Source organism: Tetrao urogallus (assembly GCF_951394365.1).
Source record: "Tetrao urogallus genome assembly, chromosome: 7".
NCBI classification, from domain to species: domain Eukaryota; kingdom Metazoa; phylum Chordata; class Aves; order Galliformes; family Phasianidae; genus Tetrao; species Tetrao urogallus.
The window spans coordinates 3,850,379-3,866,478 of record NC_136820.1 but is presented as its reverse complement, the minus strand read 5'-3'; the positions used below and the strand labels follow the sequence as shown (position 1 = coordinate 3,866,478).

The 16,100-nt window shown below is 40.5% G+C and overlaps 1 protein-coding gene across 1 annotated transcript in view; it reads right to left on the bottom strand.

Moving 5' to 3' along the window:
* Positions 1-16,100, bottom strand: part of ITGA9 (integrin subunit alpha 9) — a gene marked incomplete at both ends in the record, with an annotated part of 210,110 nt that overhangs the window by 96,229 nt on the left and 97,781 nt on the right. Inside the window, one exon of the mRNA XM_079538592.1 lies at positions 9,259-9,414. Within this exon, the coding sequence (XP_079394718.1) occupies positions 9,259-9,414 (156 nt within the window). The remainder of the gene's footprint in view (positions 1-9,258; positions 9,415-16,100) is intronic.

Below are 16,100 nucleotides of genomic sequence, written 5' to 3'. Positions count from 1 at the left end.
CAGCTGCTGCCCAAGTCTTCCAGAGGGTACTACATTAAAGCACACTTGTTATCAAGTGCGAATACAGGGATATATACACAATAAATGGACAGTAAGGAGAGACCTAGAGCAAACTGACAGGGAAGAAGATGTGTATAGACAGGCATTCAGAGCCTCCTAACAGGTATCTTCATGTCCAGTCTGCCCCTTGAAGAGAGGTGGTGGATTAAATGCTACTTCTTGTGGTCCGGGCGCCAGGCCAAATCTACAGTCCTTAGCCCCACAAAATAATAGGATGAATCCATAGTCCTACATCCTAAACATCCTTAAGCACAAAGCTGCCAGGAAGATATCCTCCTTATTGCTGATACTGGACTGATGAGGAATGAAAACAGGAAAACAAATGAAAAGAAGCCCTGGTCTGGTATTAAATGGGGAGGTTGGTGGCCCTGCATGTGGCAGGGGGGTTGGAGATTAATGATTCTTGAGGTCCCTTCCAACCCTGGCCATTCTGTGATTCTGTGAACCCAATTTCAGCCCAGTGGTGAGAGCTCTGCTCAGAGGAACATGATGTGGGGTTTCAAACCTGACTTGCTAAATTCCTTCAGATTCTTTAAATGCTATCTAAACTTAAGTTTTTTGGGAGCAGAATAAAGAACTGGACATAGGAAAGTGAAAAAAACCTGTGTTTACGGTGCTCCGGCCCACAGAAAGTACTGGAAGTTATCCAATAAGCAGAGAAAAAAGTATTTCAAGACATTCAACCCTCCAAAATTTAGGGAAGCACGTGAAAATTTCAAGTCTCAGCCAAAACATGCCATCACACTCTGAGAGGCTGCCAATATTGTATTCTGTAGGCGTTGCACCCAGCTTTTCAGAGATGAGGGAAAGCGACAGGTGAAGGACAACGCTTGATGAGAAGGGGGAGAAATGAGATTTTCAAAAGAACTCTTGAAAGCACGATGATTTGCACTTTAGATGACAGAATTCACTCTAGCTTAGATCTTTAAGTGCTTCATCACAAATCAGTCCACAAAAAGTTTGTAGTGCATCCCTTACAACACGGCAGAATTGGTCTTCAGTAACTTGAGGATCAACCCCCTTTAACTGCATGACCTGTGCCACATACTTCAGGATAACTCAGGTTATGCGTAGGGATGACTTAACAACTGTATCACATCAGTAACACAAAAGCTCTGCTACTTCAGGGACGCAGAATGAGAGGGCTTGTTAGGCTAATAACTTTTTACATTTTACATCCTAATGCAATGGCTATTAGCATGTTATGTGATGAAGTTACTTATTTAAGGAGCAGGTAGTGTGATTGGATTTTCAAAAGTACTGACCAGTAAGCAGATCTCTCTGCTTTCTCCAGGAACTACTTCCTATGTTACGGCTTTACAAATCTATGACTTGGGATATTAATGTGCTTACACAGATACAGAAGCCTGACTTCAGAGCTTTATTTTGTCTTTCCATTTTCCAGCTGCCTGACAAATAGAGCCATTATCTATGTATCTATTGACCTCAAATAAAAAAATAGTTACTGCTTCTTCTCAGACATCTTACGCTTTAGTATAGATGGAATGATCCACTCGAATATCCTGCTAAGCCAAGTGCAAACAAGCTGATTTAAATTCTCAGTAGAAAAGTAATTAATACTCTGAAAAGCTCTCTAGGATTTCATCAGGAGTGCAAGCTAAAAAAAGAATATACAATACGCCCAATGCCTGTAACGAGTGGCAGAGAATCACAGGGCAAAGGCAGGAATATGAAGGGAGTTGTAAGCATATAGAAGAATCGTATCACAAAACCAGAGTCATGCTGGTGCTGTGTGGGGCACAGGATGGAGGTGAGCATCAGTTTTCTTGGTGGGAAAGCGTGCTCTGATGAAGTGTATGCGGAGCTTGGGGAGTTTCCTGGCTCACTTCTAATGCATTAGTATCAGAAAGCAGAAACTGACTGATAATAATCATTTTATTGTACTAACAGGGATGCACAACACAAGTGGAACTTCTGCAGCTGAGGAAGGAGACAGAGAAATTCATCCACTCTACACAGCAGAGGACTCTAGGCCTAAGGCTCACAACTTGTGACTGACGTTCGTAAAGCCATCTAAGGCCAAATACAATAATTTCTCCCCTATTCCAGCTATATCCTGCTATTTACACCTTTCACTAAGTCTTGAAAACCGAGCTGGAGCACTAAGATAAAAAGGAGAGAGAACACTCAAGTGTAAGAAGTGTTATTACTTGCAATTACTCCCAAATTGAATCAGCTGTTCAGAAAAGATCAGGCACGAAACCTGTTAGCTATCAAACACGAGCATGTACTGATGAACCTATGTATTAGTTATTCCTCACAGCAGTGAGTGAATTTTAATAATGCAATTCTTTGTTCTCGTATTCTCCTGGGGTGAAGAATTACAATTGGTGGCAATAGAAATACACTCCCAGCCTTTTGGAGCTGTATTAGATTTCTAGTCTGACTCACTCATTTTTCAGGCTGAGGCAATTTTTTTCTTTCTGAAATTATTAGCAGTTCAAATCAGCCAAAAAGTGTTCTCATTTCACAGGATTTCAGACCTTATAAATCCACAGAACAATAGATGAGAAAGACTTATTGGGTTAATTATTGTTCCATCTCCCAATACCATTATAGGATGGACTTCTGTAGTACATGTCTCAATATATTTCCTGACTCATCCTAAATAATCTTCCATTTATTTTCAATGACTACAGAGTAATTCAATTGTATCATCTCAGGAGGATTTTTAATGAGAACATTTTCTATTCCAAAGTCTTGTTATTTCCACTACCAAGTATGCTCCTATACTCTTAATATTTTAACATATGAGTTAAAAGTATTGCTGATGATGCAATGGAATAATTGAAAACATAAAATAAATAAAAATACAACAAAAAAGTGGTAACTGATGATAGTTTGAAAAAACAAAAAGAAGTGTTTTAAAATGATCAGATAAGCAATTTTTGTCTGCTTTCAGCTCACACTCCCAAGGATACAGAGAAGTCGTCTTCTATAATCCACCTGCCCTTCAGTGCTTTTGTTTTTATGAATGCTGCTTTAAGCTGCCAGCAGTTCTGTGGCACTGAGGCATTCTGAGCTGAAAGAATTAACACTACCGTATCAACTGTTCTCCAGATGTTGGGTATTCCAAGTTCCACTGATCTTTCATCTAAATGCTGAAAAAATCTGGAGAGCTAATGAAGCCTAGCCTCCTGAAGGTTGTCACCTGTCTGTGTGTCTTTTCAAGTATATTATGATTTTTGTTTTTAACATTCCACACATAACTAGAAGATCTCCATCTCTTCCACTTAGAATTCTCCATCCGCAGAGAGGTATGGGAATGAAATGCACGCTGTTCCAGGGAGCTGCAGAAATTACCCCATAGGAATTTCAGTTCATGTGATCATCTCTCACTGCCTTGTCTATGTATTTGGAGAATCTATAAGCTAAATCAGATAATGCTTGTGCTCAGATCTCAGACAAGATCACCTTGTAGTGTGATTCCCCCTGGCATGTACAGCCAGCTTACATGTGAAGGTGTCTATCTGTGTGTATGTATATATGCACACACACGTGTGTGATACTGGCTGTTGTTCTTTAGGAAGCCCATGAGATCTAGGCTATGTCCCATGCATTACACTGTTTGGCCTGTACTTTCAAACAGCAATGTAAACAAGTTGGACCATTAGTGACCAAGCCTGTCATTGCTCAAGAACAAGCTTATAGAAACATGGATACCAGCAGAGATGTCAATTTCCACTAATTCTTACTTCAGCAGGTTTGCTTATAAACACCTTGGAGGTACAATAACACATCTGGACACCTGCTGTTCTCACTCAGTACTGAATTTCATCCAGACTTGTAAATCTTTCCTCATTATCACCATTCAACAAAAGAGAGCAGGCAAATGCAATGCTCAGCTTAATCCAGCACATGCTCGGGGTGGGTCCTTCCCCCCATCCTTCCCAGATGTCCTGGCACGAACAGCACCCAATCCCTGCCAGTTCAGAATTGACTCGAGACAAATTTGGTCAGAGCAAAAGACAGACACTAATTAAGGGAGGGCATAGGAAGGAGTAGGAATCAGCACTTTTAACAAAACCACCTCAACTGATGGAAGAACAGTGGTAATTAAGCAGTAACGGTGGCACAGACTGCAAGAATAAAGGCAAAAGAGAATTTGGAAACCCAAGGAGGAAAGGGAGTTTAGTGCCAAGAAGTTTCATCTGGAGCACAGCAATTTGGCTGACTCTGCAGTCTCCCAAAGACCTCCTGTGTGCCCAGGTGTAAAACAGTCTCCACTCTTTCCATTCACCCTGACAGATATGCCCAAAGCCATTGGGGCTTCAGTGTACCAGTAATTTAGACTGTCCTGGCCTCCAAGACAGGAAAATGCCCTTGAAGCACCCAAGCTCATGAGCCTTGCCTGGGGAATGTGGTAGCTGATATGGAAGCCATTCCAGCAGCTAAGCAGGACAGAGATGTCATTCCTGCACTGAGAAACACCAGAAACAGCCCAATTTGCTGGCAGAGATGAAGCCTGATCCAAGCACACAGGCATCTCTGTTTTGGAGAAGGTACCACTGACAAACCTGGACCACACCGCATTTCAGTCTGTGCAAACCCACTGTGCTCAGTGTGAGAAGCTGGGAGTGGGGGGATGTCTTACAAGTACGAAAAAGCCAATATTTATGCAGCAAGTCAAAATTACTAAAGGTGTTCATAACTCAGCTTCACCAAAATCCTTCTAAATTTTCTCATACCTGTCAGGTTTGCTAATCTGTGTGTAACTAATTAGTCAGCTTTAAGTTAGCTGCTCAAAGACAAATATTTCCAAAAATAGCACTTTGCTTTAAAAAGGTGAAGTTTATCCCAGAGACGAGCGGCCGCACAGACACCAAAGATACTGCACTATACCCAGACTCTCACTGCAAGTCTGACATAGCTGGGAACAGAATGTCCTAAACATTTTCTCTTACAACTTATAAGCAGTTTTATGACAGACCGTTCCCGAAATCCTGAAGACGCTGACGCAATTAAACCTACTGAGAATATTTTCCTATAACAAAATGGTGTCTCCATCCACATAACAGCAGGTGATTTTATTACAGTATTCAAAACAGACCGAGTTCTAGCATACCGCATTTTAAGCTCTAAGATACATTACTGGATACTAGAGAATAAATCCCCACTGTATTTGGCAGGAGAGCTCCCTCTTTCCTGGTTGACATGTATTTATACAGTGGGTATACAAAAATAAATGCTATAGTACAAACCACTTACAATGAACTAAGCCAAACCAAGTTCTAAATACACATTAATTTCCCTGAAGTAGGAAGATTTATTATTTTTTTCCAGTGGACAGAGGTAGCAAATGGATTGGGAAGCAATGAGAAAGCTAATGGAAAGTCATCCTTGGGGTGGGAAGTTTTATTAAAGTTCGTAACACGCACTCACAGTAAAAGCTTTGTTTCTCCACCCATTCTTGACCCATCAGAGGTTTTCAGTTTGAACAAAAGCTTCCTAGCCTCTGACAACTTGGACAGCTGTCATCCTCTTCACATAATTGGTCTCCACCTAACAATTGTACAGAAATTGCCGAGACATCTATCAATAGACATGTACACATAACCCCAAGGATTTGCTTTTGCTACCACAGACTATTACACCAAGCTATAGCAACCACAGTTTCTGGTAAGCATATGCAAGAACCAAGAAAAATAAGTTTGTGAGGAAACAGCTGTTGCTGTATCCCAGGCCACAGAGTCCTCAGGCCACTTCTACTGCATTATTACTTCATTTTGAAGTGTTACAGCCTCTTTGCTTACAAAAATGACCAATGTATAAAACCTCACAACTGCATAATGTTTATTAGGAAATTTCCATGAAGATCCTTTTCCTCTCACCAACCAGAAGTTCAAATTGTTACTTGTATTTTGATTGCTTCAAGGCCAGTAGTTTTAGGAACAGAAGGAAACTCCCTTCAACGATCAGTCAATAATATGCTCATTTTTACATATAAACTTTTTTTTTTTGCACTTAAAGTTGCTCTCTTAAAATAAATGGGATCAATAAGTAAATGAATTTTGAGTGAAAACTCCACATCAGTGCACTCATTTACTGCAAGTACTTAACTCTGTTTTGCTCTTTTGTTCAAGACTAAACTTTTTTCTTATATACAAAGTAATACTGATTTAAAGAATGCATATCCAGCATAATCCTCTTTAGTGATCATGTCATCAGGAAAGGATACACCATCCCTCTGGTGCATGCCCATGAACTCTGTTTCCAGGCTGACTCCTTAATGCGCTGGAAGCAAAGTGCCACAAAAAAGTTTGTACGCTCAATATTATCTTTAACTCTCACATCAAGAGGCCACTTGGCAGCTTTCCTGCCTTTTGTTTGTGAGCCACAAGGCTGTCCTCTCCTTGTGGGAAGCCATGCACACATACAGGGAACATCTGGGTCATGAAAATCAGAGATTCCAGTGAAAGTGATCATTTTAGCTTTGACATCACTTTAGTTCATATCTAGGTGATCATTTGCATGACTGGCTTTTCAAATAGGTCAAGCAGAGCTGAAGGAGGATCTTGACAAATGAAAGGCTCACCCTCTCTCCACAGCTCCCTTTCATTTCACCATCTGTGCACTACTTCCATTCACAGAAATTAGCCACCCAATACTATTAGCAAAACGCCAACCTCAAACAGCACCTTTAAGCAATAGATACAGCATTTTAGATTTCAGAACACCGCTGATTATTGGATATACAGTGTCTAGAATCTCCAAAAAACCCACTCCAGTAGCTCCATAGAAAGACTTTACTACTGGAAGTAAAACTGAACTGATCCGTCTCTCTCTCCACCCTTCTGAAATGGTGCTGTTTGCTAAAGCAAAAAGTGGTACCTCCGCTTCTCTTGCTGAGTACTCATCTTAATGCCAGCCAGACCCAGTATTTAGAGGGCACTGAAACACTGAAAACAGTGTCCACTAGATCAAGTTGGATTTCCAAACTGTAAGGCTTTTCCAAAACCCCTGTTTTCACTGGAAACGTAAATCCTTTGTTAGGTAAAGTTTTGTTCCTACTATTCCTCTTCCCCTTGAGAAACAATTTCTACTTGCAAGATGAAAAAAAGTTCTAAAAGAGAACACTAAGTCTTGATTTTTCCATGCAATTGGCCTTTGAGGAGCCTGTCAGTACCTCGAGGCTACTCAGTCAAGGCTTTCTCACCATGACAGCCACAATTAATCTGAAGTTCTGCCCACTTCCTTAGCTGAAAGTGCACTCAAAGGCACACCCCGTGTCATAGTCCTTTTCTTACTAAGCTCAGTGAACAACATCTGGAAAGCAAATGAAAAAGCGCCGTTAAACTGGCTCTCCCTCACCCAAATTATACAAGAAAACAAGCCAGGGAAATTCCCAACATATTTTTGTTTCTGCTTATAATCTCAGCATTTAGGTATTTTAATATTGATCAGAGAGTATGCCTGCAGGGTAAGATGTGCTCTTTGCAGTTTAAACCTTGTAGTAAAGCGTCCAAGCGGTTTAGTTTATGTAACATCCAAGTTTTCATCACACTGTTCTTATTCCAAAGTTCTTTAGAAATTCCCATTGTATGTTTGCAGCAAGGTAACATTTAGATATTTAAGAGCAACGCCATCCTTCTTCATAAAAATAAGTAATTATTATACTTAATCTTCATTCACTCACTTATAAAACATTCTTAAATACTCTTTTCTCTAAGTAAAAGGGTTATAGCAAAACAAAAAAAAACAACTCCAAACACCTGGGTATGTGGCAAAGCAAACTTCTGCAAGCATTTCAGTTGCTCTTTCTTTAAGTAGTATTTGGGGATCTGCGGATTTCAGAACAACAAAACATAATTACAGGCAGCACCAGAAAGCAGTGCTACAGATAATGATGCCAGATCAGCTATCTGGTTAAAAAACAGACCTAAGAATCCACTGTTAAAAGTCTTAAACTCCAGACGGGCTTTTCAGTGTTTAAGGAAGAAATGGTTTCCATTTCACAAGCAATGCCAGCTTGTAACTCTGTAAGCATGCTTTGGAAATCAAACTTGACTGGATGCAACTTCAAGACACTTGATCTAACTTTGAAGATGGATCTGCTCTGATCAAGGGACTGGACCTCCAAGGGTCCTTTTCAGCCTGAAGCGATTCTTCAAATCAGTGCTGCAAGCCACAGAAGTCATACCTGCATTCAGAGCCTGTAGCCTCGTGGCTGGATGCTCCAGTGTCAGCGCAGCAGGAAGTGGCATTGTCCTGCAGGTTCCTTCCTTGGCACTCTGTCCTACATCTACAATGACCACACTCAAACTGGAGTTTTTCAAAAGATCACCAGCAGCCTCTTTTCTTAACGTTATTGCCTGCTTTCATTAACCCTAATATTTAGTACCTTCATAAGAACTGTCTTGATGACCTCTGTAAAAAAAAGCTCTCAAAATCAGTCAGTATTTTCCAAAGATACTAGTGAGGCCATGTCAGGCAGCCCAGCCACGTACACTTCATTTCCTTAGGGAACATTTGGGATCCCCATTCTCTAAGTGACAAGTGCTTGAAAACCAAAGGAATTCTCTTGTTCTGAGCAAAAATAATGAAGAAGGAGTTTTCTGAAAATGCAGGAGTAAAATAGGATCCTATATATACACAGTGCTGAGCCTATACTTCACTTTCTCTCAAAAAGAAACATTCTACTTCAGCAAGGCATTTTCTATAATTACAACAGCAGAGGGGATTTCCCCGGCCACATTGCTGAATGTGAGAAGCCCTTGATAAATGAAGGCTGTGGGCCAGGCAAAGTTCTCTTCATTTCACCCACCACTCTTCCCTCCAGCAGAGGTACAAGTCCCTGCATCCCTTCCTGAACTCAGTTCTGTCCCTCCAAGACTGAGCTTTAACCTGAAAGAAGAGCTGGGTCAAGCCTGTCTTGAGAACCGCCCTCAGAAAGGGAAGGGCTGGGAGGAGCAGGATTTTTCCTCCTTTTCCTCATTCAGTCTTTTTCTGCCCAGTACAAACACTTTGAAAGAAGCAAGTGACCTTCTCTTTTGCTGCCCAACACTGCCAGCACAGAGTTGTTTTACTTTACTGCCTCTCAGCGACACTAATATCGATGACAGGAAGGATAATACCGTGCACAAATAACTCTAAGCTTTGCAATCACTTCTTACAGCCACTTCTGTTGCCAGTTCAAGATGAGAGAGCCACAAGGAAATAGAATAAGCCAAACCTGACCTGATTCCTTTGTGCAATCTTCTGTCCTTTCTTCCAACGGAGAACGGGCTTCAGAGGAGGCAGCTCCTTGTCCTCTTTTCCTCTTTCTATTACATGTTCCCCAAGGCTGTATGAAGCTTCAAATACAATTGGAGATATGACATCTTTGACTCTCCTCTGTAAAAGGAAACAAACAGAGATACTACTGTTACATACAGGTAGGCAGGTATTTATACACAACAGTGGTAAGCACAATTAAAGCATAAGTTGTTTTCAACACTGCAGACATGAAGCAGGCCTCTGTATCTTTGGTCTTCTTACTGCTGAACAGGAAAAAAACTTTTGTTACAGCAAAAGAAGTCAGATCAAAAAACAGTTAACAAGAAGTGAGTTATTCTTCTAGCACTCTCGGTTTCACTGGAATCCTTGGCACATTTTCCACACCTGTAAACCAAATCTTTCTAATTAAAACCCAAATATTTTCCATTAGGAGTGCAAAATTGGAAGCAAAGGGTGTATTTTCTCTGGGGTTTCTAAATTCTAGGCTTTGATTCAGGTCACTTCCAGTGTGTTCCACCTTCTTAAAAAAAAAAAAACTCAAAACTCCATCTCGAGTGTTGCACTTGTTAAAAATATTATTATCAATTAAATGAATGAATGGATAAAGTTACCAGCGTGGCTGTAAAAACAAGGCTACAGACATGCAGGGGCGAGGAAAGCCACCTGCCAGCGCTGTTCTGAAAGCAAAACTCATAGCACCCACCACCCTAAGAGCAGTAACACGTGCATAAAATAAAGCTTTTCTACCTTTTTAATCACTATATTGTAGGCTTAACATCAGATGTACTAAATAGTGCTGCATTATTTGTTTGATAGGATGAATCTTTATTATTATTATTGCCTTCTCTTGTTGCTTGAGCCCAAGCCACAAAACTCATACCATTTATTAACACAAGCAAAGCCTGAAGCCTATCTTCTGTGAAAGGATAAAATGCTCACTGTGTTCTTTTTAGACTTGACTTCCAAAATCCAATTTACCAGAAAATGGAAGTGGCAGACATCCTACTTTTCCACAAGCAAACATCCCTCTTGAATTGTATCTACTTAAAAAATTGTGTGTGAATTCAATGCAGATGAAACTGAGAAGATAAGAAGATAACCAAAGACAACAGATCTTCAAATGGACCAGCACTCAACTAGACTTTGTACTGCACCAGGGGATGGGACATCCACTTTTTCAGCCCCTTCCTGGGGCAGGAGTTGTAACACAGAAATAGCAATGCTAAAATTCACATAAGCTACTAGCTTTGCTCTCACAGAAAATCACATGCAATGACTTCAGCGAGAACAGTATCAGCATACAAGGAGACTATAGATACTCAAAAACAAGACCACTAAAAGCATAGCATGAGGCAGCAGTGAAACAACAAATCATCGGGCAGATCACCACCGAAGCCAACTATGTCTGCAAAGAACAACTGAAAGTGGGTGCAGTGGGTGGAATTAAAACTCACCTACAGTTTTTTTTCTAGCTCTGGTACTGCAGTATGGCAACAGTAAGTGCTTACAATTCCTAAGTGTTTTAACACGACCTGGGAGGGCTCAGTCCAATCCCCTTTGAAGTCAAAAGACAAGTTTCCCATTGACTTCAATGAATGCAGGAGCGTGCCCATATTGTTTGCGGGTGTCTCTTGCCTTTTCATTTTAGTGCTGAAATTGTGACTTCCAGCAGCTAGATTAATTACACGTGTGGATATTCCTTCACCACACTTGTCTTTAATTAAGGATGAAAGTATGAATGCTGCCCAGTTACTAATTGTGCCACATGTTCAGTTTCTTCTGCTCACAATCTTAAAACATGAAGACAACATTACGTGGGATTTCTCCTCAGTAAGACAGACGCAGACAGTTCTGTCTCGCAGGTACACCACAGACCATCTGGGAAGCAAGTACAAAATGAGAACACTGAATATTTGCCCAAATGCAATCTGGAGAAGCATTATTTTAAGCTGGAAATACACACTGTTTCTTCCTCATACAGCCTACCCAAATGTACTACTTCCAGCAGTCAAACCAGGTGGTGCTGCCCATGTATCACCTTCAGGTATTTCTGATTTCTAGAAGGTAAAAGATGCAATGACAAACAGTTCCGAGATAAACTGAAAAATTCTTCCAATCAAGGAAAGTATTACTTGCTTTTTCTATCAAAAAAGCCCTATTTGAGTGGATTTGCCAAGGGGGATAATTTCTACAAGCAGCTTTTACATATATTTACGCTTTTTCACTACGCTGAGAAAGTGTTGAAGGTTAATGACATTTCTGCAACGTGAAAAAGAATCCCTGGCAAGTCACAGCACATGGACAGCACAGCTTTTTTTTTAGCAGCAAAGATGCCTGGAGCACATCAAAACTAGCATACTACTCGAGGAGTTCATATTATCAACAGAAGCAGCCATGTAACAAGTGTTCAGTGCCTAACAGTAACAAATAACTAGATGTCACTGAACTGCTGCAAGTTTTTTCACGGTGCTTGAATTGGATCAGGGGCCTGAAGGTGGGTTTTCTGCAAGCCATCAGCTATGCCATGTAGCTTTCCTGTTCTCACAAAGCCATTTCTCTAGGGTGTTGCTATTTTCCTCTCTCAGCAAACTGTCCTGTCCAGTGCAACTTCCTGCAATGCAAACGTCCCTAGCCAGCCTTCCTCTGGAAGGCTGTATTCCTTCCTCTGGATGCTCTACCTTCCCCTCTGAGGTTGCATGACATCACCCTGAGGTGATGAAAAAGGTGTTTAGGTATGAACTGTTGGTTTTTTTAACCAGGGTGCTTCCTCATTATTACCAAGCGAGGATGTAACCCTAAGAAAGGAACACTCAAGAGCACCTACAACAGCAGTAAGTTGCTTACAGAAATTGCAAAAGACACTGTGGTCCTGAGCACTCACCCTAACGAAGAGCAGGATTGCCATCTCACCACCCAGAATAAATACACTTTTTTTTTTTTTTATAATGCTAGGCTAGAAGCTGGGCACAGCTTCTTCATTTTCTCTTCTGGCTTAGCAGGGGAGAAAAAAGCAACCAAGCAAACCAGCCGCTGCCAGATTTCTGACTGCATTTCTGTCTGGCTTTAGTAACAAGTCTGAAAAATCTGAAAAAGAATCACAGTGCAACTATCAAATGTCATAGTTCTGATCCTGAACAGCATTTCTGATTCCCCCTCTACAGCGGAGGATGATGACTGTAGGAAATTACTTTCTGCACAGTTTGTGGGCACAGAATAAGGCACACAGTGACAACACAAACACGGGCACAGATTCCAGCCTCCTAAAGGCCGTCTTCTCCAACCTTTACTTCGTGCTACCAAGAGCCCACACACATCAGAAAGTCAGGAAAACGTGGATGGAACAGGACAGGGCTTTGTTATGGCAGATAGGATTTGCTCTTCTCATGGTGTGAGCAGCTGCCAGAGAAGACTGGATACCGTTTCAGCTTTCTTTAGGCTCAATGCCACAGTACAGTCAGGGGACTACGCACGAGCCCAGTAAATCATCACATCTAATCCCCTTTTCTCCTACAAGGTGAAAGTCTCCAGCAGGGGCTCTGGAGACTGCCAAATTCCATTTTTAATTATGGCCAATGGGCTGAAAAACAAATTGAGATGTAAACAATCTTTACAATCTACCACAAGAGTCCTGCAGGATGAAAGGTTGAAACATGGCCCTTTTACAGCAGCAAAACATTAAGTGAGAATGAAGTCATTTTCAACAGTGTTGAATGAGAAAATATATGTAGTCAATAGGATGGTTTCTGTGATTGCCCCTGACTTATCCTGGTTTACATGTTTTGAGGGCTTCAATTCTTATTCTTCTTGGGAAAGTTACGTTCTATCAGGCCTTTTTTCTACTCTGACATGATCTTGAGGACATCAACCCATGTAAAGTTTCAGAGCTTTCAGTTAAATCAGTACAGCTTTCCAGCATTCTGAGAATTCAGCTTTGTTTAGCTTAATGACTAAGAACAAATTTGAGAATGTCTTTTAAAATACTCAACTTGAACATTATAGTCTAAACACATTCAAGTTTTAAACAAGCACTAATAGTAAACTGTAAGCATTTTTAAAGGCTTAAAACATACAAAATAGATTTTAAAAACCTAATTTAGTAGATAACATATTAATGCCATAAAATATATAAAGCCATCATGCTAATGCTGGGCTAGCATTAGCACGATAGCTAATCACACTTCAGTCAAGTCACAGGTCACTAACACCTATGTCCTCAACTCAATACCAAGGGATAAATTGTTCCCTGCTCAGTGATTTTAAAAATGACTCAAGCCCCCACCAGTCTTTGGAACTAAAGGCCACTACTTTCACAATTTATCATATGGAATATCAGCTGTAGATCTTAATAACTAAACACAATGGTTCATTAACCAATCAAGATTATAGTGCGTGACTTCCAAATGAATTACTTTCTCCTATTATCTCAGCCTCCCTCTCTAAGCTGTGAGTCATATAGGAGACGAGATTTTGGAGCTATGCAATACAATAAAAATAGCAGACAGATTGGCTTTAAACTGGAAGACAGGCTTCCATTCATTCCAGACAAATGAAAGCGTAGGTCTCATTCTTGTACCTGAAAACGAATGAGGAGTAACTTGCTCATCCTGTTCCTCACAATACTTAAAACAAATCTAAACTGCGGCCAAGTTTTAGACCCCTCAGGTTACCAATTTCTAGTGCATGAGCCAAGTTTCTACTCTCAACCTGTTACTAATCCTGTGCAACACAAAACCCACCTCTGTTCTCAGGAGAGCCTTCCTGCATTTACTTCCATAAAGACTAGAATAATTTGTTTCAGATTGATGTAATTTTAGCATTTGTATCTCCCCATTGCAAAGTCAAACAGAAAATGGTCATGTGAAAGTAATCTTGAAGAGATCTAGTTTCCATTCTGTATACAACATGCACACACAGAGTCTATTTTAGACATTGCCTGTAGTGAAGGAGGAAAATCACAACTGCCAAGTCTGTTTCAGAGATGAGACAGAACTAGAAGATTACTTGGTTGGTAAAAGCTCGTTTACAACATCACTGGTGAAATTTTGTGAAATTAATAGCATATGAAGGCAATTAGAGGCCTAACGCTTCAATAATCCATGCTTCTGTCTTCTTTTAAGATCTTGTGACAGCTATAACTCAAAAAGTAGGCAGACTGTCTTTGTTGCTAAACTTCAAACATTACACGGCTTCTGAAGAATCCCAAAATTCAGAGCAGCAAAAAGGAGCAAAGGACTTGCAGGGCGTCACACACTTGAGCATTATTTACTGCTGGAAAGAATGGGAATGCTCCCTCTGTCCTTTTCCCAGCTGTGTTAGTCTAGCACACAATTGTTTCAAGCAGGCCAGCAACCCTCCTCAAACCCTGATAATGGGAAAAATCCTGGCTGGATACAGGCTCACTCTGAGTTAAAGTGTGTCTCTGCACATCTGGCTTCCCGCTATCAGCCAGGGATGATAAAGGTATCACTGATGTCGGCATGAAAGAGACTGAGATCAGTGCTGTAAACATTCCACGTCAAAGGTTACAGAGACTTAACAGTAATATATTGCTGATAATCCTTTCATGGTAATCAGTAGGAAGAGTAATCATACGTGACCTGAATACAATATCATGTATTACTGAGCCCAGGCTTCAATTTCCAGCTCAATACTAAAACGCATTATGACCATATAGTGTCAAATAGCTTTGTTTTCCCATGGCTTATTTATAAAGTTGAATGTTGCTTCTTTTATTGGGTCTAACTCTTCCAGGATGGGTTTTTGTTTGTATGTTTGTTTGTTTAAATCATCCATTTCTGTCTCTAAGGATCATTTTCTTATTTTTTGATTGACTGATTGAAGATTGAAACAGGGTAAACTAGAACACATAGACAGCTAGCTTTTTGCCTGGTACAGCCATCTCTATAACATATGCCTGGCTATCTGCCATACTAACAATTGGAAAAAACGTCTGAAAACTGATGGTGAGCTCACTGCTCACCTAAGCTGAGAGATTCATTTCACAAAAAGAACATAAGAAAGAATAAAGGGGTAACAATTAAAGCACTTATGTTACTCTTTCTGAAAATACTGAACCATTCATATTCGGTAGGGAATTACACACTGAATTGAGACAGAAAGTAAACCCACACTTCTCTTGCACATATGTAACCCTACCAGTCACTTGTCTTTTCCACTGGATTTACTACATTTTGTATTCTGCTGATACAAGCTTTTATCTAAAACCTAGCTTCAGAGATTTCCTCTAACACTGCCTTAAAATACATCAGTTCCACAGTCTGAGTTAATCCACCTACCAGTTTCTCTTTGTGCAAGATATCCCTCCAACCCTGATGGATGCACAAGCTAAGCATGGAGGTCTCTGTATGAAGCTCCCTTGTTACCTCACTCTCCAGATGGATTTTTTTTCCTTGATTTTTTTTTTAAAAAAAAAAGGGAAGAAGCACCTCCATTAAATCACTGCCTCTTGGGAATCATCAAAAGGCTCCTCCCAAATGTCTGTAAAAGATTCCAGAGCTGTAGGAAGAGCGAGGATACAAGACACATTCCTCCTCTCTTCCCAGTGACCACCCCACTAAATGCCTGACTCTAAATGCCTGTTCCCATTTGCAGGTACCTACACCATCTCAGTGGGATAAATGATCTAAGAGGTTTGTGCAAACAGATTGAGGTTCCACACACCTTCTTGGAGGTGGGTCTTAGTACATTTTATCTCATACAGTATGTCCCTAATATCTAGCAAGACACTAGGAAGTACCTCAATAGGTCAAACATCTTTGGGCTCAATTGCAATCCTGGTATCT